The 24,508-nt window shown below is 32.4% G+C and overlaps 4 protein-coding genes across 6 annotated transcripts; all 4 read left to right on the top strand.

Moving 5' to 3' along the window:
• LOC104750071 (cytokinin riboside 5'-monophosphate phosphoribohydrolase LOG1) lies at window positions 2,440-6,140 on the top strand. Of its 2 annotated transcripts, XM_010471803.2 has the most exons (7): window positions 2,443-2,647; window positions 3,982-4,079; window positions 4,249-4,279; window positions 5,001-5,100; window positions 5,200-5,270; window positions 5,491-5,634; window positions 5,730-6,140. In XM_010471803.2, exons 1-7 carry the CDS (start codon window positions 2,543-2,545, stop codon window positions 5,820-5,822), a joined length of 642 nt encoding a protein of 213 aa, XP_010470105.1. In that variant the 5' UTR covers window positions 2,443-2,542; the 3' UTR covers window positions 5,823-6,140. The 2 variants fall into 2 exon arrangements, with proteins under 2 accessions (XP_010470104.1, XP_010470105.1); XM_010471802.2 differs by having other exon boundaries at window positions 2,440-2,647; window positions 5,001-5,270.
• On the top strand, window positions 6,923-9,586 carry LOC104750070. 2 transcript variants are annotated; one of them, XM_010471801.2, is made up of 13 exons: window positions 6,923-7,082; window positions 7,266-7,347; window positions 7,441-7,549; window positions 7,644-7,739; window positions 7,850-7,954; window positions 8,046-8,129; window positions 8,231-8,346; window positions 8,436-8,537; window positions 8,613-8,726; window positions 8,812-8,868; window positions 8,950-9,016; window positions 9,098-9,151; window positions 9,255-9,586. In XM_010471801.2, exons 2-13 carry the CDS (start codon window positions 7,328-7,330, stop codon window positions 9,456-9,458), a joined length of 1,128 nt encoding a protein of 375 aa, XP_010470103.1. In that variant the 5' UTR covers window positions 6,923-7,082; window positions 7,266-7,327; the 3' UTR covers window positions 9,459-9,586. The 2 variants fall into 2 exon arrangements, with proteins under 2 accessions (XP_010470103.1, XP_019093456.1); XM_019237911.1 differs by having other exon boundaries at window positions 7,429-7,549.
• LOC104750068 (uncharacterized membrane protein At1g06890-like) lies at window positions 10,401-12,483 on the top strand. The gene is made up of 7 exons (XM_010471800.1): window positions 10,401-10,668; window positions 10,775-10,959; window positions 11,047-11,114; window positions 11,251-11,383; window positions 11,480-11,641; window positions 11,865-12,134; window positions 12,234-12,483. Exons 1-7 carry the CDS (start codon window positions 10,548-10,550, stop codon window positions 12,321-12,323), a joined length of 1,029 nt encoding a protein of 342 aa, XP_010470102.1. The 5' UTR covers window positions 10,401-10,547; the 3' UTR covers window positions 12,324-12,483.
• LOC104750067 (protein ENHANCED DISEASE RESISTANCE 2-like) lies at window positions 14,549-19,969 on the top strand. Its single transcript, XM_010471799.2, has 22 exons — window positions 14,549-14,908; window positions 15,010-15,192; window positions 15,290-15,364; window positions 15,455-15,508; window positions 15,621-15,686; window positions 15,774-15,832; window positions 15,986-16,116; window positions 16,188-16,234; window positions 16,319-16,416; window positions 16,554-16,649; window positions 16,722-16,786; window positions 16,880-16,951; window positions 17,334-17,480; window positions 17,565-17,857; window positions 17,931-17,994; window positions 18,351-18,529; window positions 18,623-18,724; window positions 18,813-18,863; window positions 18,955-19,098; window positions 19,195-19,290; window positions 19,439-19,540; window positions 19,669-19,969. Exons 2-22 carry the CDS (start codon window positions 15,031-15,033, stop codon window positions 19,759-19,761), a joined length of 2,196 nt encoding a protein of 731 aa, XP_010470101.1. The 5' UTR covers window positions 14,549-14,908; window positions 15,010-15,030; the 3' UTR covers window positions 19,762-19,969.

Raw genomic sequence — 24,508 nt, 5'->3', positions numbered from 1 at the left:
TTCTAATATCAGATCCAAAAATTACTTTTACAAGTGTACATAAAATAAAATAATTTTTAAAAAAAAACATCATGTAATATAATTTTTGAAATAACATTGTATTAACGCTAAACATTTTTCTTAGAAAATATAAATTTCTCATATTTTATACTACACAAACAAAAATATTTGTGTCTCAATCACTAAATATTATCTCAAACACTAAATATTGGTATGTTGTTCGCTTGCCTGTCGTTAGACCATCAACAAAGACAGAAAAACAACATAGGTTGTCGAATAACTTTACAAAAAAATTAACTAGAAAAAATATATAAACTAGGTTCTAACCTAGAGAACTACTGAATTTGCTACATAAATTAAACAATACCTTTAAAGAAGGATTGAAATAAACATTAGGTTTTGTCTCTTCAAAAAATTGAGAAACTTATTTTTCCTAAAGTCTTTCATTTGCTATTATCATCACTTTTAGTAAAACTTAATTTCAAATTTTAAAGATATATAAGATGTTATCAAATTTTGCGAAATGACTATTTTTTGCTTCATCAACAACATTTGATGTCTTTAAATGATAGTCAATAAAACTTTATGCTTTAAATGTTCTTCGAAAAAAAATTTCAAGGTTTAAATGCCGTTAATTTGAAAATTCATGATTTAAACGACATTTTTTCCTAATCAACACAACAACGTCGTTTTGTCAATAACAGATTTGTTAACAACGGAATAATCATGTGTTAGTTGCTCCGCTATCATATTTTACGACATGTCTATCTTAGCTTTCTTAACAACATTTGATGTTTTAAAATAATAGTCAATATAATTTAATATTTTAAATAGTTTTAGGGAAAGTTCATTGTTTAAATAGTGTTAATGGAAACTTTCATGGTTTAAATGAAAATTTCCCAAACATAATTGGTTTAGATACCCTAAACATCAATACTTAATAAATTACATAGAGATATGCAATTATAGGCCTTGTAGTAAAGTATTGAGCTACAATCACCACATTTCAGTTTTAATTCTTTTTTTTACTTTTTCTGTTAATTTTATTTTATTATTACAATATATTTTATATAGAACCCTTCGTCTTCTTCGTCATGAATATCAAAGTAAAACAAGGAATAACCTGTTAGCCTCTCCTTTATAACTTTTTTTTGGATAACTTAAGGTAAATCTTCAAATCTATAGAGAACGCCCGAGACTAATTTATGGGAGACAATAGCTTAATTAACTATAATTCCAAAAACTGTTTTCTAATACGAACGAAGATTTTGATATATTTCACAGCTCCCAAATCTACCATGATCTGAATTGTGATAGCTTGGCTCTTTTGAATGAATCATCCGTTATTAAGCTCAAAATTTTGACAAAGTCATTTTCGAAAAAAAAACGGAAGGATGTAGTATCCCACTAGGAACGTTTTCAAATGTTGTTTTAAGGTCTTTAACCAAAAAAAAAAAAAACAAGCATATCGAAAGCAATTTTTCAGTCAATCAAAGATTTCCATATAACTCCACGGCTATGATAGAAAGGATTATACGATCTTACCATTACTTATGATGTTCGTATGGATTCAATCATTGTTGTTAGTCACACAAATAAAAAATCTTTCTTATACACAATAATCTTTTTCTAATTTTTTTACTTAAGCCATCAAAATAAAACTCTGCAATTTTTTGGTTATTTGATTGTAATGGTTTAATCCTACATATTTGTTTTAGTTTTTCGAAACGTCACCCAAAATAAAATCTACTCATTTAATCACTATGTATTAACCATGCTTATTTTACTTTTATTTATTTTGCTTTATATCTAAACCAAAAAGTTTCAGGTTTAGGTTCATTATGTTGGACTGAAGACCAAAACATGTTCGTGTAATCACCTCTTCAAAATGGCTACAGGTGATGATACTGATACGTCGGTTAACCTATCAAAACCGGATTTTTTTTTTTTCTTGCTCGTTGTGATTAAGTCTTAATCAGTGGGGAAATCAGTCGGCAACTTATTAACATATCGTATCCACACACACTGACACACACACACACACCATGACAACAAAAAGTACTTTGAAGTAATATTAAATAGAATGTGATATATAATGAATGTGAACCTTAATTATTCAAGACATTCAGTACATTGTAAATTGTATATTATTGGTCTCCAACTAACATAAGGAATAAGACAATTTCTTTTCTAAGGTTTTTTTCTTTTTCTTCTTCTTTTCGTAACCATTTTTAATCTATTTATTATGGAAGAATGTCAAACTCGTGTTATATAAAAAAAAATAGATGTCAAACTCATGTAGCTAGCCACTATTTATTTATTTATTTATTTATTTATTTTAAAAGTGTCTTTTTGAGATATTACTTACTAATAAGAAGCGTATGAGCTATGTATATAGTAGTACCCCACCACCTTAATATTCTATATATAATGAGCAAAGAACATTCATACCAACACACAACGAGAAAGATAGATTCTTCATCCTTTCAAATTATAATTTTCCTTTTTTTTTTAAAACAAAACTTTGTGTCAAGAGAGAGAGATGGAGATAGAACCAAAGTTTAAGAGGATATGTGTCTTTTGTGGAAGTAGTGCTGGTAATAAAGCCAGTTACAAAGATGCTGCTATCGAACTCGGAACCGAACTGGTAAATTTTTCATTTTCCTCTTCTTTGTTTAGAATCTTGTTTTCTTTCTTACTTCTTTTATTTTCTTCTTAAAATTTCGTTTATTGTGTATATAAGAATATTCATTCTTTTCATTTATTTTTTCATAGCTTACGAGCAACCCAGAAAAAANAAAAAAAAAAAAAAAAAAAAAAAAAAGCTCTGTTTTTCCTCTGTTTGAAAAGAAATGAAAATTACAGTAAAAAAACCTTTATCAGTTCCAAGTTTTTGGGAAGACACTCATGTCTTAAGACCTAATTCTCCTATGAGTACATAAGTCTCTCTTTTTTTTTTTTCTCAAGACTTCAGATTTTTCTTCTTGGTAGTAGATTGTAAAATCGTAACAATAAGAAAACCACATAAACAACGTTTTTTCTCATTTTATGTAGTGTTTAAGGTTTTAACTCACATATTAAACATTATTTATTACCTACATAAACACTATTCAATCTATTACAAAATATAAAACATTACCTAACGTGAAATTTATTTGGCTAAAACAACATTTTTTGTAACAGGAGGGAGCAATATATATAGTAGTAGAGAGGAGATTAATTTAACCTGTTTTGATTTCCGTTTTGAATAATTTATGAATAGTGAAGAACAAAACTTCTTTGCTACCAAAAAAAAATATATTATAAAAAAAAACATTATAATTTTTTTTTTTTGACTTCTTGACTTTTAGTAAATACGACCTCAGAATAAGTATCATCAAATATTGGATCTCTTGTTAATTTAATTTTTTTCAGTTGACCCAATAAAGGTATTACAAGTTGCTCGGAAATGGATTTAATCATTTGACTTGTCATAACTCGTAACTAAAGCATTTTAAGCCATTTAGAGTTAGTGGAGTTCACTATTTATATACAATTTTTAAAAAAAAAAAAAAAAACCCATTATCTTGTTTAGATGATTTTTGTTTGGAAGAATATTATCTTCTTCCATTTGTTGTACTTACTGTGATCAGTGGTAGAAACATAGTTACAAAGCTTAAAAAGGATGAGAATTCAAAAGTATTTTTAGTTGAACTTTGTGATGGGAAAGTTCATACTTTATTTTTGTTTTACCATCTTTTTTTTTGTTTTTCATGTACTTTCTTGGGTACTTTTACCAGAAAATGTAATTATTGAGTTTTCTACACCTTTATAGTTTTTTTTCTACAATATCTTTATCCACTATTTGATGTAATACATTTTTCTCTCTCTCTCTCTTGTATTCTTTTTATTTTTTGTATCAATTAACAAATGACAACGACCACTAAACTTAAAAGGCAAAGTTTACCAAAACCATCCAAATGTTTTTTCTTTTTTTTGTAGGTATCGAGAAACATCGATCTTGTCTATGGTGGAGGAAGCATTGGTTTAATGGGTTTGATTTCTCAAGCTGTTTTCAATGGAGGTCGCCATGTCATCGGGTTCGTTTTAAAAACATTCTTAAAGCAAAATTTCAATGTTTAAGTTAGTCGTTAACGTGGAAAGAACCAATTAGTAGTAGTAATACAAATGGATAATTTTGGCGTACGTGTAGTGTTTGTGACGTTAACTTTTTTAACTAACTTTATTTTGTCTTGTTACTGTCTTCAGGGTTATCCCCAAGACACTAATGCCAAGAGAGGTACGTCCGAAATATAACTCCAGAATAATATTTATGAAGTATTGTTTTTTTCTTACCACTTTCATAAGAACAAATAAAAGAGTTTGCAGATAAATTGGTGGTAGATAATTTAACAAGAACATCAACCTCATAAATGTTATCTTAAACGCGTATATAACATTTGTCTCATATTAGAGAGTGTTTCAATTGAGACAAAACAGGCCAGTTTATTGGACGGTGATATTTTCATGTTTCTTTCTTCTCTTTTGTTTTTTTAGCTATAATTAGTATTTTTTCTCTATATTTGAAATGGGAAATTAATTTTTAACTGATTAAGATAAAAAATTAAAGACACCAATCATGTTGCTCCAAAATATGATTACCTTTTTAAGAAAGAGGGTCAAAGTGATAAATGTAAGAGAAGCACCTCGAGAGACTAAATCATCATTACATCTAATCCTTTTCTCACAACATAATGGGCTAAAATATGATTGCACAAAGATAAAAATGGATTTGTAAATTACTACATGTTGAGTTGAGACTAAAACAGTAGCTTAAGAGACTTTTATTAGATTCACATATCTTTGGAGGAAGGAAACCATAAAACAAGTGGTGTGAGTGTGTGTAAGAGATTTGTCTTTTTGTTTTGGAATACACAGAAGACACAAGTGGTGAGTGAGTGAGTGGTTATAATAATAACAAAAAATAATAACAATAATGTGTAAAAAATTTGTGAATAAAGATAACAGGAGAGACAGTGGGAGAAGTGAAGGCAGTAGCAGACATGCACCAAAGGAAAGCTGAGATGGCTAAGCACTCTGATGCTTTTATCGCTTTACCTGGTTGGTTCCTTTTCGTTTTCATCTTATCCACATTTTTTAGTTTTATTAAAATTTTGATCAGTAAAAAATGGGAACTAACTAATGTTGGTAATTTTGTAGGTGGGTATGGTACACTTGAAGAGCTTCTTGAAGTAATCACTTGGGCACAGCTAGGCATCCATGATAAACCAGTAATCATTTTGTTTCCATTTCTGTTTACGTATATAAACTAGTTAATGATTTTGTTTGAGTGTAATTAGCTAAAACAACAATGAACATGTTTTTATCAGGTAGACCTCTACGACAAAACATAACATGTTACGTTTGATATAATTGTCTTAGTTACATTCTTGTGAATTAGCTAATTCATTTTATAATCTGATGAATATAAATGTAAAATGAAATGTGAAGGTGGGACTGTTGAACGTTGAAGGATACTACAATTCATTGTTATCATTCATAGACACAGCAGTGGAAGAAGGTTTCATTTCACCAACTGCTCGTCATATCATTGTCTCTGCTCCTTCCGCTAAAGAACTTGTCAAGAAACTTGAGGTTTATACTCTTTTTTCTTTGTTTTTGGTTATCAATCTATATTTTTTCTATTATAAATACTGATTCCATTTTTTTGTTTTATTTCGGCAAAATAGGATTATGTACCAAGACATGAGAAGGTAGCCTCAAAGAAAAGCTGGGAGATGGAGCAAATAGGGCTGAGTCCTACTTGTGAAATCTCAAGATGAAAAAGAAAAAAGGACTAATTAATTTCCTTAATCAGGACAAACCCAATTGAATGTTTCTCCAAAATTGGGATCCTTTTTATTGATTGTAAAACTTTAGTCCCAACAATCGGAAAAAACAGATTAACTTTCTTCTTTTTGTGTAGTTGATTCTGTTGTTTTAATGTATTTTTTTTTTTAGTTTTTATATCAGGGGAAAAAAGACAGAAGAGATGTTGGTTTTTTTTCTTAAGTTTGAATTTTGTAATATGTCCCCCAACCAACAACTCAATCTTTGGGGATTTTTTTTCTTTATTTGTTGACGAGTTTAAATTTAAATAATTGTCGTTCAATTTAATCAAATGTTGATGGATTATGAACATTTCGATTGAAGTTACAAGTCTCTTGATCACCAATTTGTAACACCTAAGCTTGTTTAGCCACACATTTGAATTTTGAAACATCTAAATTAGTTTAACCACACACTGACACACATTTGAAACACCTAAACCACGAAATTGCTTTCTTTCTTTTTCATTTGATTTAGTAAATTTTAAAATTGTAAAACTAGTGAAATTAATTTTGTAAAAATGCTAGCAAGCATATAATATTTTAAAAAATTCATTCATAGTATTATATTTTTTAAAAAAAAGTTGCATTCATATGGTTCCCTCAAAATATACATTAAAAACGAAGAACTCAAATTTAAGTAAAGTAATAACCAAAACAAAATTCTGTGTACAATAAGCCCAGTACTAAGCCCACTCATGGAGTGCTGGACATACATGGATCACATAATGGGCTCACTCTCAAACTTAGCCTGCATACTTACATTTATCTTATGCTTCTTATTCAACACAATTTTGTTTTCTTTACTTAATCAAACTTAGCACATACATTTCCTTTGTTTGTTAAAGTTTGACTGGTAATTAATTAAGAAGAAGAAGAAAAGTTGAATCTTCAAATCTTTGTTGGCTCCAAATAAATGTAATAAATGAGTTGTATTAAAAAAAAAAAGAGAGAAAAAGACCGGAACAAATGTCCTAATAATAGAGGTTTTACCTTTTTAATTTGATTAGTTAAGGAAACAAAAAAGTTTAGACCTTTAAGAATTTTAAAAACCTCTCTCTCATCTCTCTCTCTCTCTCATCTCTCTCTCTCTCTCACACTCTTTCTCACTCTGCTCTCTTACAGATCGGAGAATCTCTCCTCTGAGCCCTAATCTATCGAGTTGTTTTTGTATCACCGGTCGTGTTCAGATCTCCGAGATCTAAATCCTGTAAAGTAATTACCTTTTCATTTCATTTCCCTTCTAGAGAATTTGATTTTTCGATATTGCCTTTGTTTCAGTATTATGATCTCACGATTAGATTATGATGTTTTAAGAAAGATTAGATTTTTTTCATAAATCTGTCGTTTTCAGTCAAAGATTTGAAGAACTAATATAATAGTTTTGTGTTGTTGAAGCTGAAGAAAAGATTGAATCTTTTAGTATTTGCTGAGTAGTGTTTGGAGATATTGCGAACTAAATGGGAACAATGCACCGCAGGTATGTTTTTTTATTGGCTGTTTGATTGTAATACAAAAAAGAGTTTGCTTTCAATTTGAAGATTACTACTTAGTGGTTTAGTTTTTTTGGCAGTGGTGCTCCTCGAAGAACAAATGAAAATGCAAAGGTTATTATCACAACTATTTTGGGGATAGTGTTTGGGACTTTTATTGGTGCTACATTACCATCAGTTTCTTTTAAGGTATGATGTTTGTTTTCATCTTTCTTCTTGACTTGTTTAGTTGTCCCTCTTTTCACTTTTTCACTTGTTGAGTTTTGTTTTTGTGTTCCTTCAGATTAACTTACCCTCGGGCTTTATGTCATCTTTTGATGGGAAGTTGTTATCTGGTGACAAGTCGCCTGAAGATTTCGGTTCAAGAAAGTTTCCTGAGGTTATAGAAGTGTCTGATCTGTAAATCAGTTTCATGAATGCAGAACTGTTAGCTATTTGATTATATGTCCTAGAGATAGTGTCTCATTGTTTCTGTTGTTGTGATTACAGATATATGTTCCAACCAACCCGCGTGGTGCTGAGCTATTGCCTCCAGGAATTGTTGTGGCGAAAACTGATTTTTACTTGCGTAGATTATGGGGAGAACCTAATGAAGTATGTGTTTTTATTTTTGTTTTCTCAACATGTATAGTTTACCTGTGAAGGCGATTAGGATTTCTAATTAGCGAAATAATAACCTTTGCAGGATTTGAAGAAGAAGCCAAAATATCTTGTGACATTTACAGTTGGGTTGGAGCAGAGGAACCATATTAATGGAGTTGTTAAGAAGGTTCTGCAATATCATCATGTTTTAGCCAGTATTTTTTAAAACAGTAATTACATTTGCTGGATGCACTCAGATCTTTTTGTTTGTTTTTGTCAATTCTGCAGTTTTCTGAAGATTTCCAAATTTTGCTCTTCCATTATGATGGCCGGACAACTGAATGGGACCAGTTTGAGTGGTCAAAGAACGCGATTCATATTAGTATAAGAAAGCAAACAAAATGGTGAGTCATCTGGTAGTTTCTATGAGTGTTATCAAACATTCTGGACAATTTTGTTTAGTATATGAAAAATTCTCTACTGGTTTTGGCAGGTGGTATGCGAAGAGATTTTTGCATCCTGATGTTGTGTCAGCTTATGAGTACATATTTATATGGGATGAAGATCTTGGAGTGGAGCACTTTAATGCGGATAGGTAAGTTACATTGTCTGGAGTCGCATAACAATGTCTTCTTATACATATAATGATGGAGTTCTGTGAAAACTTCAGGTACATTGAGTTAGTTAAGAAGCATGGTTTAGAGATTTCTCAACCAGGCCTAGAGCCTAATAATGGACTCACTTGGGAGATGACAAAGAGGAGAGGTGACCGAGAGGTCCACAAGTAAGATCTCTTTTTCTCTCTAACCGTTCTTTGCCTTTCAGTTTTGGTTCTGATTTAAGAATGTGTTGTTTTCACTGGTGAACAGAGATACTAAAGAAAAGCCTGGATGGTGTAAAGACCCACATTTACCTCCTTGTGCCGCGTAAAACTCTCTTTCTTCTCTTTAGCCCCACTCAAGAATGCTTAGTCGTTATCAGTACTAAGTTTTGTTCCCCTCACACAGATTTGTTGAAATAATGGCTCCTGTATTTTCACGAGAAGCATGGCGATGTGTGTGGCATATGATTCAGGTTTGTCAATTAGTGGATACGCGGAACTAATGCACTATTGCTTGGATGAATTTAATCACTTTGTTGATGTTTCTGCTGCAGAACGATCTGGTTCATGGATGGGGTCTCGACTTTGCGCTTAGAAGATGCGTAGAAGTAAGTATTCGTTGTCCCTCTGCTTAATAATAAGAAACCATATATATAACTCGGGAATGGATCATGAAAATATCTGTGTGTGTGTGTGTGTTTGTTGTTGCAGCCTGCTCATGAGAAGATTGGTGTTGTGGATTCGCAATGGATAATACATAAAGTGATACCGTCACTTGGAAGTCAAGGTAAGTCAGAGAATGGGAAAGCTCCATGGCAAGGAGTGAGAGAGAGATGCAAAAAGGAATGGACCATGTTTCAGAACCGATTAGCAGATGCTGATAAAGAGTACCTTGGGAGGACGGTCAAAGGATAAAAATAGACTTGTCTCTTTTTTTTTACCTTTTATATAATTATTATCAAAAAAACCTTACTCTGTATATCAAAACAATTTACCCTAATTAGGTTTTGATATGGCATATGTGAAACTCTTTATATTTGATATTGTGTGAGATTACTTTTGATTGAGCTTTAATGTTGATTGAGCTTTGAAATTTCGGAATGAGTTATTCAACAACAATACTTATGAAAGAAAAAAAAAACTAAACTGTAATTAAAACTAAACATCTGTATAAAGAATTTGGTATAGTGTTTCTTCATTGTTCTTCAGTCAATTTAAAATTCCTTCTTTGGACTTCTGAAAAGACAATAAGAAAACAAGACTAACCAGTTTTAGGATTGATCTATTTCACCCAAATTCATAGATTGAGAATTTTATATTTGCTTTCAATAGATAACGTAAATGGTAGAAAAATTTAGGACAAGAGAAGGGTATTGGTCATTTGGTTGTTTGCACACACAAAAAAAAAAGAGAAGGGTATTGGTTAGGGACTTTGGAGTGAGTGTGAAGCTTTTTACACCAAATCCAATATTCAGTTTTATTTTTGATTTCTGTTTACAATATTTTCTCCAATAGAAAGGAAAAAAGTATGAAAATGTCAGTTTCACCTTCCTTTTTGCTTTTAGTTCAAGTCTATGATTTGTCCATAGAAAACTATGATGTCTCCCTTTATTTATTTATTTATTTTTCTTTATACTCTATTGGCTGTTTAATTTCAATTTCTTCTTTATGGTTAAGAGGTTTGCTATCATATCATTAGTAGAAGCCTCTAATAAGGAAAAACATATATTAAGCAACATCATAAAAGTTATTTCTCGTGTATCTTGTGTGTAAATTATATATAAATGACATAATTAAGAAAACATGAAATTAAGAAGAACAGAAGTTTGGTGTTAGGCACCTACCATTTTTATAGTAACAAAGAATAAAATCCTCATATATCTCCTTTGCATTTCACTCCTCACATTCACAATTCTTCTCTCTCCCTCTCTCTTTCATCAATATATATTTATCTTTCTCTCTCTCTTCGTTTAGTAGGTTTGAAGGTTGAGAGGGGGGAGGAGAATGGGAGAGATGAAGAGTATGCAAATGGGTGTGATTGGAGCATTGTTTCTATCAGTTGCATCTTCTGTCTCCATTGTCATTTGCAACAAAGCTTTGATGACCAATCTTGGTTTCCCTTTTGGTAATTCATATTTTTCCTCTTTTTTACTTTATGACAATATATGTTCTAAGATCTTTATCAAAAACCGATTATGATCATCTTTTTTTTGGCCATGATTTTGTTACAGCAACAACATTGACGAGTTGGCATTTGATGGTAACATATTGCACACTTCATGTGGCATATAAACTAAACTTCTTTGAGAATAAACCTATAGACATGAGAACTGTTGTTCTCTTTGGCCTCCTCAACGGCATCTCCATCGGTCTCCTCAATCTCAGCCTCGGCTTCAACTCTGTCGGCTTCTACCAAGTATATATGTTCGACCTAGTTTTGATCTTCATCATCTAACATCTACTTGTTTAACCAATTTGATGTTTCTCCATAAATAAATGGCAGATGACCAAACTTGCAATCATACCATTCACTGTTCTATTAGAAACTCTCTTCCTCAACAAGAAGTTCAGGTGAACCTTGCTTATCTTATTATATAAAACTCATATTTTAACCGGATGAATGATGTCAAAATATGTAAGGTTATTAATTTTTTTACTCTTAACTATATAGATTTATTTCTAAAACTAGTGACATTTGGTTTTGCAGCCAGAAGATAAAATTCTCATTATTTCTGCTGCTGGTTGGTGTTGGGATAGCATCAATCACAGATCTTCAGCTCAATTTTGTTGGCTCTGTTCTCTCTCTCCTTGCCATCGCCACAACTTGCGTCGGCCAAATTGTATGCTTTGTGTTTCATTAATCAATGTACAAAAGATTAATCCATAGTATATAGTATAGCTAATATGACTAATATATATCATGTTGTGGTGTATAGCTAACAAATACAATTCAGAAGAGACTCAACGTGACATCGACACAACTCCTATACCAATCAGCCCCGTTCCAAGCTGCTATACTCTTCGTCTCCGGTCCTTTTGTCGACAAATACCTCACTAGCCTCAATGTCTTCTCCTTCCATTACTCTCCCATTGTTGTGGTACAAATTACATCAATTTATTTCGTATGATTTCATTTAAGAATTAGAGTTGTTTTGGTATATTGGTCCGACCCGATTAAACTCAGCCCACCTTTAGTCCGGCCCATTTAAGCCTATCTCATTTTGAAACATGTTTGTAGTCGTATTTTTAACAAACAAGTCTATACATAGAAGAATTTTGTGAAATTTGACGATGATGAATCTTGTTGCTCTATACATGCAGGGGTTCATAACTTTGTCGTGTTTGATAGCGGTTTCGGTTAACTTCAGCACATTTCTAGTGATCGGAAAGACATCTCCGGTGACATACCAAGTCTTAGGACATCTCAAAACGTGTTTGGTGCTCGCATTTGGTTACACTCTCCTCCATGATCCTTTCACTCCTCGTAACATCGCAGGAATCCTCATCGCTGTCCTCGGCATGCTTCTATACTCCTATTTCTGCTCCGTTGCTTCTAAATCCAAACAAGTCTCCTCCGAGTCGACTTTTCTTGTACGTAACCAAATAAATAGAAAAGATAGCTAGAAATAATAACTCCTTTGAAAGTTTCTAAGTACTTTTGTTTTATTCCTTTTCTTTTTTTTTTGACAGGGGAAAGATAGGGACACGACACCTCTTTTGGGACAAGATAAAGAGAACCATCATGAAGCCAAGAAATTAGAAAAGCATTCTCCAGTATGAGTACAATTACTCTATCTTTATGTTTGGTCTCCATAATCCTGTTCTTTTTTTTTTTTTTTTTGGTCCATTCATTGATAATGTTTTGTAATTGAGTAAGCATTTTCCTCCTTTTTGTGATATTACAAGGATAATAATATCTTCTCTCGTGATCTTTTAATTATCTTAGTATCTTCTCTGATCTCTCGTGTTCAAATAATCAAATTTGTTCTCTAGTAAAAAAAAAAAAAGAAGAAAAAAAAAACTATAGCTGCGTGCTTATAATTCATATCAAAATAGTTTTAGACACTTGGGTGATGAACTTGTGAATCTGTGATTAGGTAGTTTTTGAGTTTACAAAAAAAAAAGATATTGGGCGATTTCATGCATACAATATAATTTTAGGATTTTACACAAAAAACAAAAATTGCGTTTCTATGGCTACAATTTATAAAGAAATGAAGTATTTTATGCTCTTTAATATTGTCCACATACGAAAATTAAAGAATTTTGTGTTATTATATATATTTGTGTGTGTACATGTACAATCTATGTATGTATGTACATGTGCATCAAGTCTAACGTTTACTATAAGCAATGCCCATCCCTAGTACACATGCGTCGTCTTTGTTTTTCTTTCTATCTTTCCATGAATAGCATACTGTATTTACAACATTTTTTTTAAAAAAAATATATATATATATATATATATATATATTATGGACCCAGGAAAAGAATTGGCATGAAACTTTCCTTTAAAAGCGAATAATTTTTGTTATTTTATTAAAACTAGTGGTGATCATGAGACTTTGAAGCTACGAATAATAAAAATAATAATAATAATAATAATAATAATAATAATAATAATAATAATAATAATAATAATAATAATAATAATAATAACTCAGAAATATTGGTCATCAATCTTCATCAATAGGCCAACTTGTTTAATTTGCAACAACCAACAATCCAACTAAAAATTCATTTATTATATAGTAGTGTTTTAAATAAATTTATATGATGATGACTTGTTCCTACAAATTTCTACAGATTTTGTCTTATGGCCAACGATATTTTGATACGTTTCTACAAATTTCTTAATCAACTCTAATGCTTATTTTCTAAGATTACTAGTTTCTCTTTAATTTGTATTATATATACTACCTTGTCGGCTCGTTTCACTTTATTTAGCCATTGCTTTTTATATTCTCCACTCATAGTAAAAATAGGTTATGTAGGAACTTACAAAAATGTAAGTTAAACAATATGTGTAAGTAGATTTTTGTATGTGCATGTGATTAAGCTCTCATGTGTTTTCTACTTACTTCTTACAGTGATTTGTTTACTTCGATTTTATTCACAATAACTGATATTTTTAATGCGATTATAACAAGGGCTGTTGTGTATTTGATGTACAAACCACCCATAGGCCATAGTTCTAGTTAGGCATTCTACATGACTTTTGTTTTTCTCTGTGCCAGTGGCACATAATCTAAATTTGTCACTTAATATCTTCGGTTCTTATTAAAAATATGTACAAAACTTAGTAAAAGTCAGAAATAACATTTACCCAATGTGATCTTTATATATATATAACTATTTGCTTATAAACAATCCTGATCAGATATAGAAGTGAGTTTGAACCTTGAGAAATAACATATCAAAGTGAATATTAACTGGCATACGTCCGCTAGTCTATAACTTGCATATAAACTCTAATAGTGTTAACAAATAATTAACATCAACTCTATTTATTTCTACAATAGAATCGAATCTTCGTTAACCATGTGGGAGATTTTGGTTTTGGTTTCGAGTGATGGACCGGTTTAATTTGTAATTCACAATGTATGTATTTTGCTAAATTTTATTAATAATATCATATGACTTAAAAAAAAATCCATCTTTATTTTTCTCCAAAAAGTAAACTCTTTTTTACTTCTTGATAATGAAAAAAAAAATTCTTTAAACTGTTTCTCTAGTGGGTGTTAAACTTTAAACTGTAAAGCAAAAGTGAAACCAATTACAAGAGTGGACTCATTCATCATAAGATGAGTGTATCAAAAAGGTAAAAACTAAAGGTTATGGAAAACGAGTGAAACTGGTGGACAAATCAAAACATTTTTTGTGGTTAAAACTCTGAACACATCAAGAAACATAGCAAGGGTAATAACGTCACTTCACAACATTCGTAATCATTCATTCGTTCTCCCCCAATCTTTTATGGTCACTTTTGCAAAATACTCCCAAATAAATAAATAAACAAACAAACAAACAATTTCAGTTTTTTTCTTCTCTCTCTCTCTCTCTAACCCAGAAAAATCTGGAAAAAGCGAAAATGACGAGAGATCAATTCAAATCTTAGTTTACCCAATTAAAAAAAAAAAAAAAAATCCGATCTTTACATTCAAATCACCCTCTCGTCATCTTCGTCTTACTCTCTCGATTTGTCTGATCCTCTCTTTTTTTTTCTTTTTTTCTGGGTTTGTCGTTTTATGGTTCGATTTGTATTGTGAAAACGGAGAAAACAAGGAAGACTGACACTTTATTGTGTGTTGGGTTTTTGTTATTGCGAACAAGTTTTTTTCGAGTGGTTCAAGACTTTTCCAAAGGTGGGTTTTTGTTTTTGGGGTTCCATTGGATTATTTTTTTCCTTGGAAATCAAGAAACTTGATAGGGTGTCTTAAAGTCGAAAGCTTTGTTCTTTATCCAGGACTTCGCTTTTGGAGTTCCGATGGCTTTTGGTTCTGAAAACGAGAACGAGACGAAGATGGAAGGTTGGTTGTATATCATTCGATCCAATCGATTTGGATTGCATTTCTCTAGGAAACGTTACTTTGTTCTTCGAGATCATCTTCTCAAGAGTTTCAAGTCCGTCTCTGATTCTAAATCCAAGGTCTCTCCTTTTTTTTCAGATTTTTTTTTTCTCCATGTTGTTTTTTTTTTTGTTTCTGGATTGTAACTTAGCAGAGTCTGATTTTGGGTTTTTACAGGATGCTGGAAGAAGTGCGGTGATTGATTCATGTATTCGAGTTACTGACAATGGGAGAGAAAGTGTTCATAGAAAAGTATGAATCTTTTTTTTTATTTGGATGTGATTTGTTTCTCAAATCGTAGTTGGTTTTGTTATAATGGTTTGTTTTTACTCTCACTTGTAGGCATTCTTTATATTTACGCTGTTCAATACCTCGAATCACAATGATCAGCTCAAGGTAAGGTAATTTATGTTTTTTTTTTTTAACTTTTTGTTGTTGGAAGAAGTTGTTGTGATGAACATCTCTTTTTTAAGATGTTAAATTTTTTTTTATTGTAATTTGTGTATAGTTAGGAGCAAGCAGTCCTGAGGATGCAGCTAGGTGGATCAATTTAATTAAAGAGGCAGCTTTAAAGGTCAAGATTAAGGCATTTTAGTAACTAGTTGTTAAGTGCTTTTCTATTTGGAGAATTAGAGACTTATAGTTATATATGTTTATGCAGGGTAGTCCTGATCCTGGAGATGTTTTTAATTGTTCGAGGGGACGATGGGACTCTTTGAGGTACCTTTTTCTTTCCACAATTTACTGTAATATATGGAATGCATCTCTAACCTGCTGAGACAATAGTTCCTGTCAATATTTTTAGTTGCTTTGCACCCTAGGCTATAATGGTTTGTGGTTTTTTAAAAAGATAGAATTATTTTCTGAAATCAGATTGAGTAGCTCAGTTCGAGATCGTCACTCAAATTCTATTGACTGGACTCTCCGGCCGTCTGCAAGAGTGGATCCTGTTACAACTGATGTTGTTGCGCCTTCTCCATGGACGATATTTGGTTGTCAAAATGGTATGGTGCATACTCAATTTTCATTGCTTTTTGTGGCTGGAAAGCATAGTTTTAACATGTGTTGTATACAGGTCTCCGGCTTTTCAAAGAGGCAAAAGAGAGAGATTCTCTTGGAAGGGTTAGTATCTTTTTCGTTCTTAATCTGTTGAAAGGGGTTAATCTATTCATTGAGTTTTGATCATTCCTTTGCCTGATTTCGCAGTGGGATGATCATCCGGCTATTATGGCTGTTGGTGTTGTTGATGGAACCTCAGAAACCATTTTCCAAACGCTTCTTTCTCTTGGACCCTCAAGATCAGAGTAAGTACTACTGTCATCCAGACAAGCAAGCCTAAGACATTAAAAATCTTAGTACATAAACATATGCGGGTTTGGGTTATTTTTATTTTTTCAAAGTTTTGTTACTTTTTCTAAACTGTACTATCGAAACTCTGCAGATGGGACTTCTGTTTTTACCAAGGAAGTGTGGTTGAACATCTTGATGGTCACACTGATATAATTCACAAACAGTTTTACAGCGATTGGTTACCTTGGTCAGCTACTCAACTTTTTCTGCAAGAGTTCGCTTCTTTGCTTGTCTTATTATTAACATGCTGTAGTAACAGGGGGATGAAAAGAAGAGATTTTTCCCTACGACGTTACTGGAGAAGGGAAGATGATGGAACATATGGTTTGTAACACTTAATTGAAATATATGTTCATTTGATTCTGCCAGATACTCCATTAACTAACTTTTTATCCTCGTCTGTTCATTCTGTCGCAGTTATTCTCTATCATTCCGTATTTCACAAGAAGTGTCCACCTCAGAAAGGCTATGTCCGTGCGTGCCTTAAAAGTAATGTACGCCTAGATTTGAATTTAAAAGAAGTTAGTTTCTGCATTTCCTTACATGTTCATTGGTGCAACTACTAATTAGCCGTGTGATGTCATGTAAACTTGACATCTCAGTCTTCTACGGTTTCTGCACCTACCTTGGTGTTTGCGGAAACTTATCTCTATACTCTTTTATGATTTTTCGAGTGTTTTGTATAGAAAAGATACAAATTTTAAAACAAATTTTTACTTAGAATATATATGTCTGTGGGTTTGTGCCAATACATATTGAAAACTATTCTTTCCCTTGAAACTATTGATCTCTTTTGTGTAACTATTGTTTTCAACTGCAATTTTGGATTGAGAATCAAAGCAAGATGACACTTTCTCCTTTTATATCATAGGTGGCGGTTATGTGATTTCTCCCATAGACAACGGAACACAATCAGTTGTGAAGCACATGCTTGCTGTTGATTGGAAGTCTTGGAGATCTTATATGAAGCCCTCGCTAGCTAGATCTATTACTGTGAAAATGCTTGGAAGACTTTCTGGTAGTTGCCAATTCTCTTAAAGGAAACTGTCTTAGTTTTAGCACTTTTATTGTGTTATCATAACATCCTTATTGGTTGAATCAGCCCTGAGAGAGCTTTTTAGGGCAAAACATGGAAGCTTTCCTCCCAATCTGTCGTCAGGGGAGTTGTCAAGAAGTGCAAGATTGACTCAGAATGAAGATGGTGTGTTTGGTGATTCTTCTCTGAGAGAAAGTGAAATGTTTAAGGACACTGCAAATGAAGAGAGAGACAAATTTCCCTCAGAGCGCTCTAGCCTTGTAGACTTGGATGAGTTTTTTGACGTCCCTGAACCGTCAGATAGTGACTATTTGGAAGACAGCTGGACCTCAGATTTTGATTTGGAGACATGCTGTCAGGTAGCAACATCAGACCTAACTTAAATATGCTTGAAAAGATAACAGTTCTGATTCTTCCGTTTACCAATCGCAGGATTCCCGCCAGCCAAAACTCAATAGCGCTACAAATTTGGTGAAAAAATTACATGATCTTGCAGGTAACCCCAAGTTTCGTGGATTAATTCTGATCTTATTAGCTGTGTCTTGTCATTTAATTTTATTTTCCCCCACTCTCACACCTGCATTTAATGGTTAAATTGTTTTTTCCTCGAGCAGTTCAAAAGAGGGGTTATGTTGACCTGCATGAGAGGGCGAGGGAAGAGAGTAGCACGTCNTCCCGCCAGCCAAAACTCAATAGCGCTACGAATTTGGTGAAAAAATTACATGATCTTGCAGGTAACCCCAAGTTTCGTGGATTAATTCTGATCTTATTAGCTGTGTCTTGTCATTTAATTTTATTTTCCCCCACTCTCACACCTGCATTTAATGGTTAAATTGTTTTTTCCTCGAGCAGTTCAAAAGAGGGGTTATGTTGACCTGCATGAGAGGGCGAGGGAAGAGAGTAGCACGTCTTGCTGCTATGGAACCACACTTCCAACTGATCCTACTTGTGCTTTGCCATGCAGTTGGACAACAACCGACCCCTCTACGTTTCTCATTCGTGGAAAGACTTATCTTGATGACCAGAAGAAGGTAAAGAATATATTTTGCTTTCTGAGATGCTTTGAATATACCAATCTGTAGAATGTTACTTAATTTGTAAGCATTTTCTTCTTGTGGATCCAGTTCAAGGCAAAGGGTACACTGATGGAAATGGTAGCTGCAGACTGGCTAAAATCTGACAAGCGGGAAGATGATGTGGGGTCCCGTCCAGGAGGCATAGTTCAGGTTCTTATTATTATTGTTTGTTCTGATAGAAATTTGCCCCCTCTTACTTATTATTAGAAACGAAGTCTTACAAGTTTCCCAAATGCAGAAATATGCAGCAAAAGGTGGACCAGAGTTCTTTTTCATCGTGAATATACAGGTAAGAGGACACTCCTGCTACCACTTTATTTTTATTCTAGCTTTGCCATTTGTTTGTAGAAGAATCAATTAGTTGTTTTGTGGAATAATAGGTTCCTGGATCAACAACGTACAGCCTTGTACTTTATTACATGATGAGCACTCCCATTGAAGAGCATCCTTTGCTACTTAGCTTTGTTAATGGTGATGACGCATATAGGAATTCAAGGTTCAAGCTCATTCCTTACATATCCAAGGTTTGCGTAAAATATTACTACCTCGTTAAAGATCTTTTTATTCTTATTCTCTTCAAATTTACTCATATCCGACTTTGGGTTTTGCGAAATGATCAGGGCTCTTGGATAGTCAAGCAGAGTGTGGGAAAGAAAGCATGCCTTATTGGTCAAGCCCTTGAGATCAATTACTTCAGGGGAAAAAACTATATTGAGGTAACACAGTAGGGATGGATTTACTGTCTTAATAGGAATTAGTATTGGCACAACTGTGTGGCTTTTCAGTTTTCAGGATTGGGTAAGTTTGTTGTTGAGCATCGATTGTTAGGGAATCTGAATATTTACACACCTCTGTTATTTTCAGCTGGGTGTTGATATTGGGTCATCAACTGTTGCAAGAGGAGTTGTGAGTCTTGTTCTTGGTTACCTCAACAAACTCGTGATTGAAATGGCATTCTTGATACAGGTAAACCAGTTTTCAATGGTGTTGTTATTGTTATAACTCTTCTTCCCTGGTTTAACTCTATGCCTAAGTTGGTATTCTTTTACATAGCGAAGCATTGGAATTGAGTGTGCAATTTTTTCTTTGTACAGGCGAATACTGAAGAGGAGCTCCCAGAATATCTTCTTGGAACCTGTCGGTTTAACCATCTAGACGCTTCCAAAGCTATTTCAATTATTCCGTAGAGGACGAAGCAAAGATCAAAAAGTTCAGATAACGTATTCTTTAAATTCTATTGAATGTGATAGACACAGTTAGGCACTTCTTATGCAACCCCATTGATAAGATCTTGGGGATACTGCTGAAGTTCTTTGTATAGACTAGTTCTTAAGCACAATTTATTTTTTACAACACCATGTTAAACATTGATTTCACAATACTTAGATTCCACCATTTGTTCAAAAAGAAAAAAAAAAGATTCCACCATTGGTTTATTCTAGTGTTATGATTTACCATCTCCCAAATGCACGCTTAAGACTGGCGGAAATGAATGACAGAGAGTGACAGACCGAAAATGCTACTCTTATGCGTCATGGCTCATTTTCCTCTGATCCTTGGTTTACAAATAGCCCACAACAAAGATCTCAATGGAACCCTTTTGACCACATTGAGAATCACAATCATTTCAGTTTCCACATTTGTTGAGCAATCCTTGATTATGTAGTAAACTGCAGTACACTTTTCTAGTATCATTAACTCTGCAGATAAAGAAAAAGCTCTGACATGTTTAACACATACACTACTTTTTTCTTTATGGTGTTTCTTTACGTATCCAACATAGACACATTGCCAAAATTGGATTCAAAAGGGAGAAAGATAAAAACTTTATTAAAGATTCCTCACCGCTCATAAGTTCCAGGAAACATGAACACAAATTACAGACAATAAACAAAGAAAGATAAAGGACTGGTTTTTTTATTTTAAATCTAAAACAGAAGAAACTCTGAATGTCTCCAACATCAACTAGCCTAGCTAGCATTAGCAATACACATAATAAAAAGCCTAAGAAGACTGTACAAACAAAGCCAAACCAAGAGCCACACAAGCGTTTTAGAAAAAACCCCTGAAAAGCTCCTTATAGCTAACAACAACTCAGGTCACACAACAACAACAACAACAACAACAACTCATGTCAGTCTAAACTCCATCGAGTTTACAATACCTAATAAGCCCACAAACACAATAATCAAATCTCAGCAGAGTAAAGAAAAAGGACGAAGAAGAAGGAGAAGAGAGAGTGGTCTGTGTGTGTACCTGACGGCTCTGTTCTTTGCTTTTTTGTTTGCGCCATTTTTTAGGGGTTTTTTTATTTATATTATTGGGAATGAGAAGTCAATCTTTGCCGTTGGATTGATTTTGCAATTTTATATCTGACGTCTGTCTTTTAACATAGGAGACTTTGGAGTTCTCGCCTGTGAGGCTGGGACAACAAACTACAGTTAACTTGCGTTTCTGTCTTTTTTTGTATTTTTTTTGTTTTGTAATGTAAAATTGATAAACCGAATGGATGATTGGTTAAAATTACAAAATGAGAACATAAAAAAAATCTTATTATACAAAGTTTAGTTTTCAAAGTTAATAACTCATCAGATTATGATATGTGTTAGTTTTAACGATTAGAAATTAAAATTAAAAACTCATCAGATCGTGACATGTGTCGGTTTTAGCGATTAAATATTCAAATTAGTAACTCATCAGATCGTGACACGTGTCAATTTTAACGATCAGAAATCATATATCAAAGTTAATAACTCATCATATAGTAACACATGTCAATTTTAACAATCAGAAATCATAATTTTCAAGCTTGGTAAAATGATGCATAAGATAATTTTAATCTTATTATATTAAAAAAACTTTGTAAATCCTAAAAAACAAAAGGATTGTAAATATACCCTTCTACCTAGGCAAATAGATGATGATATATTTTTCACCAAACAAATTAATTTCGACTAGCTTTGTTTTTCTTGGTAAATTTTTCTTCTTTGTTTTTATTAACCTTTTGTTTGACACATCATTGTTCTTGAACAAGTCTCGAAGGCAATTTGTTTGTTGTCTAATCGAAGTAACTATATAAACAAAATTCATGGATATTACCACGTGTTTTCGTCGTCGTTTATTTGAATTTTGTTTCGTTTCTCAATTTCATAATGCATACTACGCAATTTTTGACTTTGAAATGTTAACAAAGTTTCTTATGCATAATAACTAAGGTTTTTGGGATTAATAATTTTCTCACGCTGTTATTATTATTTCTATTAATTTGCAGGAAATGTAGCATAAAAAAAGATGAATACACAAATGCAAGATAACAACAGAGATTATATAACACTAGATCAACTAAACAGAAAGCGTTCTTATCGTCGAACGATAGTACGTCTTACAAGAAAGTGGGAAGCAACAAATATTAAAAAAAACAATGAGCTCATTGGAATAAATTTTCTCATAAAATTGAAAAAGGATTAAGGAAAATATACAGAAAATTATTAATTCTAAAAAATATAAATACTCTTTTCTATATAAACATAGATCATATTATTCATCTAACAAAATAATTTATTCAAAAATATTTCTTTCAACTTTGTTCTATTGGTCAAACTTTTTTAATGGAAATTAATGGAAAGACAATTTTTCCTAATTTTTTTAACCAAAATATACTCCTACTTTCTACTTTTTCAGTTTGGAATATGTAAGATTAATATGTTGACCCAAAAAAAACTGGAAGATTAATATATGCATCTTCTTTTTCTAATATTGTATTTTAAAATTTATTGTAGTAGTTTTAGATTGTTTTATTTAATTTATATATTCATTTTTGAATTATTTGATATTCATATATTACCGTGCTTATAATTTTCTACTATTTCATAAATTATGTCAAATTAATTTTCTTCTAATTTCTCAACTTTCATTAGTTGGTCATAGACCTTTTTTTATGCAAACATAATTGTTACCATTCGTCAATCTCAAAAGGAGATAAAGAGGAGAAGGTCATCAGCCTAATGGTATTAGGTTGGATAAAATAGGCTAATCAAACACGAGCCTACAAAAAACATAGATAGATTGGAAAAACATAAATCGTTGTTGATAGGTCCATAGGAGCTTGGAGATAGAGACTACATCATTGTGTGTCAGCAAAACTTCCATGAATACATTGGAAAATTTAACATTAGTTACTATCAAAAGATTTTGTGACGTTGGAAAATGGTATTTAGTTTCATTGGTTGCTGGAGCAAGCCACTTTGAGATAGGTAAAAGACGTGAACATGTTTTCTCCATACAGGAGAAGGGTAGAGCAGAGGTTCTCTCTATGGTGGAGGAGTTTGGAGGCAAGGTTATTTCCCCAAGGGAGGAAGATAGGGAGGTTGGACACAAGGTTGGCCCTGTTTGTTATGGTGTCGCTGCGACTCCTTCCAGCGATCGATATTTAAACGTCGATGTGGCCAAATAAATGATGATAAATGAAAAAACTGTGGCTGCGATTATTTTTACGGAGGTTGATGGTGTGTTCATGTGTCGCCAGAAAAAACGGCGACAGGCAAAACGATCGCTGCGACTCTTTTTCATATAAGCGGTGACTCTTTTTAGCAGAAACAGAGACTCATGTCTGGGTTTTCCGGCACGTTAATTTTTCAGTCGCCGAAAGTGGTCGCCGCGACTATGTAAACGAACAGGCCCGTTATTTTTCCAAGGAAGGCGAAGCGAAAGTTCTCTCTATGGTGGAGGAAGTTGGACGCAAGATTCTCTCCATAAGGGAGGAGGGCAGAACTGAGGTTCTCTCCATGGTTAGTCATACACTATTGTGATGTAATTTATTTCTTATTCAAAATGTTTTTTGAGCCAACAATTTTAGTGATTAAAGAAACTATGTAAAAGTGAAAGTAAAAAAACATATAATAGTTGGCTTAATTTATTCATATAGACATTTTCTAGGTGGTAGTAAATAATATATTTGTAATATATAGTATACCTAGGTGTCAAAAATATACTTTTAATGGTAACATACATAAAAGATTTGTATATGGAGATAATCAGTGTATAATAGATTAATAGCACAATCTATATATATATATATATAATGTACGGTAAATTTTAATACATTTTTATTAAATTTTATTTTATTTACAAAACTTTAAACCCGTACATCGGCTCCTTTTAAAATATATATATATATATATATATATATATATATCTAAATTCATTAAAATTTCAAATATTTTTTCATAGTAATACAATTATACAAATGTCATGTTTCAAATTTGTGGCGACAATCAAGCTTATACTAATTTGTTGCTTAGTAATGTAGAACCGATTAATCGTACCGTTTAAAAAAAATTATCAGGGGCAATAATATTAAATAATTTTTAAAAGTTTTTAAAAAAATTATGTTAGTAAAAAAATTGATTAATTTTGTCAAGTTAACATAAGTAATAAAATTTTAAGTAGGATATGCGCTTGTTAACAAAGGAAATATAAAACAAAATTAAGTTTTTGTATTATATTTGTATGATATTTTAATATTATACACAACACAAAAACATGTATCTAAGAAGAAAATAGAGTAATGAAGGCAATAAAAAATATTTTAACGGAGGTATATTTAAAAACTCTTGTAAAATAACATTAATCTAAAAAAGTTTACCCGTCCTAACTAGTAAATACCCCGGTTAACCGTAACGTACGCCGCCCTTGTCCCTTCGCATCGGTTTAGTTCATCGGAACGGTACGGTTAATCCAAAAATATGAACATTCGTCGTCACCATCGAGCCACCATCGTCTTAACCAGTTTCATATCGTTGAGCTGCTTCATTGTCTTCACTATCTTCTCTAACAACAACGTTGTCTTCTCCTTTATCTAGAGTTATATGCGTATCACACTCAAATTTTTTTCTTGCTCATAACCAAATTTCCGCCATGTTACCCATTTTGGCC

The sequence above is a fragment of the Camelina sativa genome, chromosome 16, assembly GCF_000633955.1.
Source record: "Camelina sativa cultivar DH55 chromosome 16, Cs, whole genome shotgun sequence".
In the NCBI taxonomy this organism is placed as follows: Eukaryota; Viridiplantae; Streptophyta; class Magnoliopsida; order Brassicales; family Brassicaceae; genus Camelina; species Camelina sativa.
Note: the sequence above shows the minus strand (reverse complement) of the source record. Positions and strands in the feature narration are given on the sequence as shown.